Here is a 3,386-nt window from a genome sequence, read left to right on the forward strand (position 1 = left end):
TAGGGGCGTGTTTGTTTTGGTGATTTCAAATGTCAACATTGGCTACCAGAAATCGCTTACCCCACCTTTAAACATTGTACCTTATTATGCAATAAAATCATATCAAATAGTGCATTAATGTCATAAATTCATGATTATGAGTGCAACGGGGCAGCATGTAAAGGGTGATGTACAGGCGTCTGCATGGACACCCACACAGAGTCTAAACCCATCTGTAGCATGAACACACATGCAAACGTGCCTCATGTACCTGCACTGGCACCTCTCTTGTTTTTCCCGGACTTTCATTGTGCTTTTTCTGCATTCTCACCCCCTCCCTTATTAGATCTTGAAAGAGTCTTACGAGGTAAGACACATCTCCCTTTGTTTCAGTGTTTCTTGTTACTTGTTCTTTTGCATTGTTGTTATTCTTCTGTTCATTGTATTGACGTGTCAGTGTTGCTCTTTGCATGGTTAGTATGCATGAAAAAGTGTAACAGTTTGGTAATGGTTATGATTTGAGTTATGATTTTATCAGTGACGGGATGAAACGTTTCTTCTAGGAGATTCAGGGCTGTACGGCGGACATCGGCATCACTGCGGACAGCTCCAACCATCCAGACAATAAGAGCAAGAACAGATACATTAACATCCTGGCCTGTATGAGATGTTATATCACTCATCCATAACAATATAAGAGGTGTACATGCATTTATAAATAAAAAACACGACTAATACGTTTTTTTGTACTCTCAGATGATCACAGTAGAGTTAAACTCTCGCAAAACTCTGACAAAGATGGAAAGACAGGGGACTACATTAATGCCAACTATGTGGATGTAAGTGTAAATTTTACACTAAATTTTAAATGCTGTAATGATAAAACATAATTGTTTTTGCAACATGCCTGATGGCCAATATACTGTATATATACTACTATTCAAACGTTTGAGGTCGGTAAGTATTTAATGTTTTTTTAAGCATCTTCTGCTCACCAAAGTACAGTAAAATCATTAAAATTGTGAAAAATTATTACAATTCAAAATAACAGTTTTCTATTTGAATATGTAGTAAAATATAATTTATTCCTGTGATGTAAAGCTGAATTTTCAGAATCATTACTTCAGTCTTCAGTGTCACATGATCCTTCAGAAATCATTCTAATATGCTGATTTGCTGCTCAAGAAACATTTCTTATTATTGTTGAAAACAGTTGTGCTACTTCATATTTATATGCATGGAAGGTTCAAGAGAACAACATTTCTATGAAACAGAAATCTTTAGTAACATTATAAATTTCTTTGCTGTCGCTTTTGATTGCGTTTAATGCATCCTTGCTGAAAAAAAGTTTTAAATTCTTACTGATCCCAAATTTTTGAACAGTAGTGTACTTTTAGAAAAATGGACACAATTATCATCCGATGCAATCTCACAATTGCCAGATGTTTGCTTTATTAATTGGTCTGTCATTAGTGTTGGTAGAAATGATCATGGTCGGATTGTAATGATTATCTTTAGGGCTACAATCAGCCGAAAGCATATATAGCCGCCCAGGGTCCGCTGAAGGGCAGTCTGGAAGACTTCTGGACGATGATATGGGAGCAGAACGTGGGTGTGATCGTCATGATCACTAACCTGGTGGAAAAGGGCCGGGTAATGCTTTTATCACTCTTAGATTAGATCATTTGGTTACACTCTTAAAAATAAACATTTCAAAAGGGGGTTTTCAAAGCAATGCGACTGAAGAACCATTTTTGGTTCCCCAAAGAACCTTTCAGTGAACAGTTCTCAAAAGAACCATTTTTTTTTCTTAGTGTGAAGAACATTTTAAAAGCCTAAAGAACCTTTTCTACTATGTAGAAAGTTCCATGGATGGTAAAGGTTCTTCGTGGAACCATCAATGCCAATAAAGAACACTTATTTTTAAGAGTGTAATGAAATACATGCAAAATTTGATATAAAACAACAAAAAAGTGGTCAGATGAGATTCCTAATTATATGTACATGGTGTGTGTGTGTCAAACAGAGAAAATGTGATCAGTATTGGCCCTTGGAGAATCAGGAGGACTATGGATGCTTCCTAGTCACGCTGAAGAGCACCAAAACTCTTGCCTACTACACGCAGAGGACGTTCATCTTGAGGAACGTTAACGTCAAAAAGGTCAGTAACTAGGCCTATGCCACAAACCCTTGAGGATATTCCCAGCTAATAAAGAATGTTCTCAGAAGGTTCTGGCAAGTTATGAACAAATGTTCTTCTAGTATCGTTAATAGAGTTATCTGCTCTTTACTTATATTCCAAAAACATTAGCGCATAAAAAGTTATTTATACATAGTTTATATAATGTTTTATTTCTGAAATGATTTAGTTGGATGTTCATCTAACGTTTTTTAAATGTTTCTACTTGTTGCAGAATGTTCAGAGAACATTCAAAAGTAACGTTATAAAATGGAATGTTCCTTTAATGTTGCTAAGCAAAACAAAGTTTTTAAAACATTTTAAAAACTGGACATTTTGAATGTTCAGAGAACTTTCAGAAATAATGTTTTAATTACTTAATGGAAATGTTAGAAAAATGTTCTTTAGAACATATTTTTTTGTTAGTTGGGTTGTCTGTTTTCAACACTTTTCACTGTCTTTTCTCCCGTCAGGGCTCACAGAAGGGCCGCAGTCAGGAGAGGACGGTGCTTCACTTCCATTACACTCAGTGGCCCGACATGGGCGTCCCAGAATACACTCTGCCCCTGCTGTCGTTTGTGCGGGCGTCCTCGCAGGCCAGGACGAATGATATGGGGCCTGTGGTGGTGCACTGCAGGTAGACATCAGTATAAAGTTATAAAGCATAAAGTAATTATGGTGAAGTCATTATGGTCATCGATTTGACTGCACTGACTCTATTGGAAGAGAACAAAACCTGAACTAAACTGAGCTGGATAATGACAACATTTTCTTCTGTCATACTGACTTCTGTCAATAATTAGTTTCATAATTGATGAACATTGACACTGTTGAAGCTTGTTTCTAAGTAAGAATTGCGAGATGTAAACTCAGAATTCCAAGAAAACAGTACGACTTGCGAGATGTAAACTCAGAATTCCAAGAAAAAAGTACGAATTGCGAGATGGAAGCTCAGAATTCCAAGAATAATGTAAACTCAGAATTCCAAGAAAACAGTAAGAATTGCGAGATATAAACTCAGAATTCCAAGAAAAAAGTACGAATTGTGAGATGGAAACTCAAAATTCAGAGAAAAAAGTCTGAATTGCAAGATGGAAGCTCAGAATTCCAAGAATAATGTAAACTCAGAATTCAAAGAAAAAAGTACGAATTGCGAGATGGAAGCTCAGAACTCCAAGAAAACAGTAAGAATTGCGAGATATAAACTCAGAATTCCAAGAAAAAAGTA

The 3,386-nt window shown here is 36.2% G+C and overlaps 1 protein-coding gene across 1 annotated transcript in view; it reads left to right on the forward strand.

Annotated features, from left to right (window-relative positions):
* Window positions 1-3,386, forward strand: part of LOC107725913 (receptor-type tyrosine-protein phosphatase zeta-like) — a 61,719-nt gene that overhangs the window by 46,765 nt on the left and 11,568 nt on the right. Inside the window, exons 18-23 of the mRNA XM_016535328.1 lie at window positions 326-346; window positions 543-639; window positions 736-818; window positions 1,498-1,632; window positions 2,006-2,140; window positions 2,632-2,795. Of these exons, the coding sequence (XP_016390814.1) occupies window positions 326-346; window positions 543-639; window positions 736-818; window positions 1,498-1,632; window positions 2,006-2,140; window positions 2,632-2,795 (635 nt within the window). The remainder of the gene's footprint in view (window positions 1-325; window positions 347-542; window positions 640-735; window positions 819-1,497; window positions 1,633-2,005; window positions 2,141-2,631; window positions 2,796-3,386) is intronic.

The sequence above is a fragment of the Sinocyclocheilus rhinocerous genome, unplaced genomic scaffold (assembly GCF_001515625.1).
Source record: "Sinocyclocheilus rhinocerous isolate Xijiao unplaced genomic scaffold, SAMN03320098_v1.1 scaffold395, whole genome shotgun sequence".
In the NCBI taxonomy this organism is placed as follows: domain Eukaryota; kingdom Metazoa; phylum Chordata; class Actinopteri; order Cypriniformes; family Cyprinidae; genus Sinocyclocheilus; species Sinocyclocheilus rhinocerous.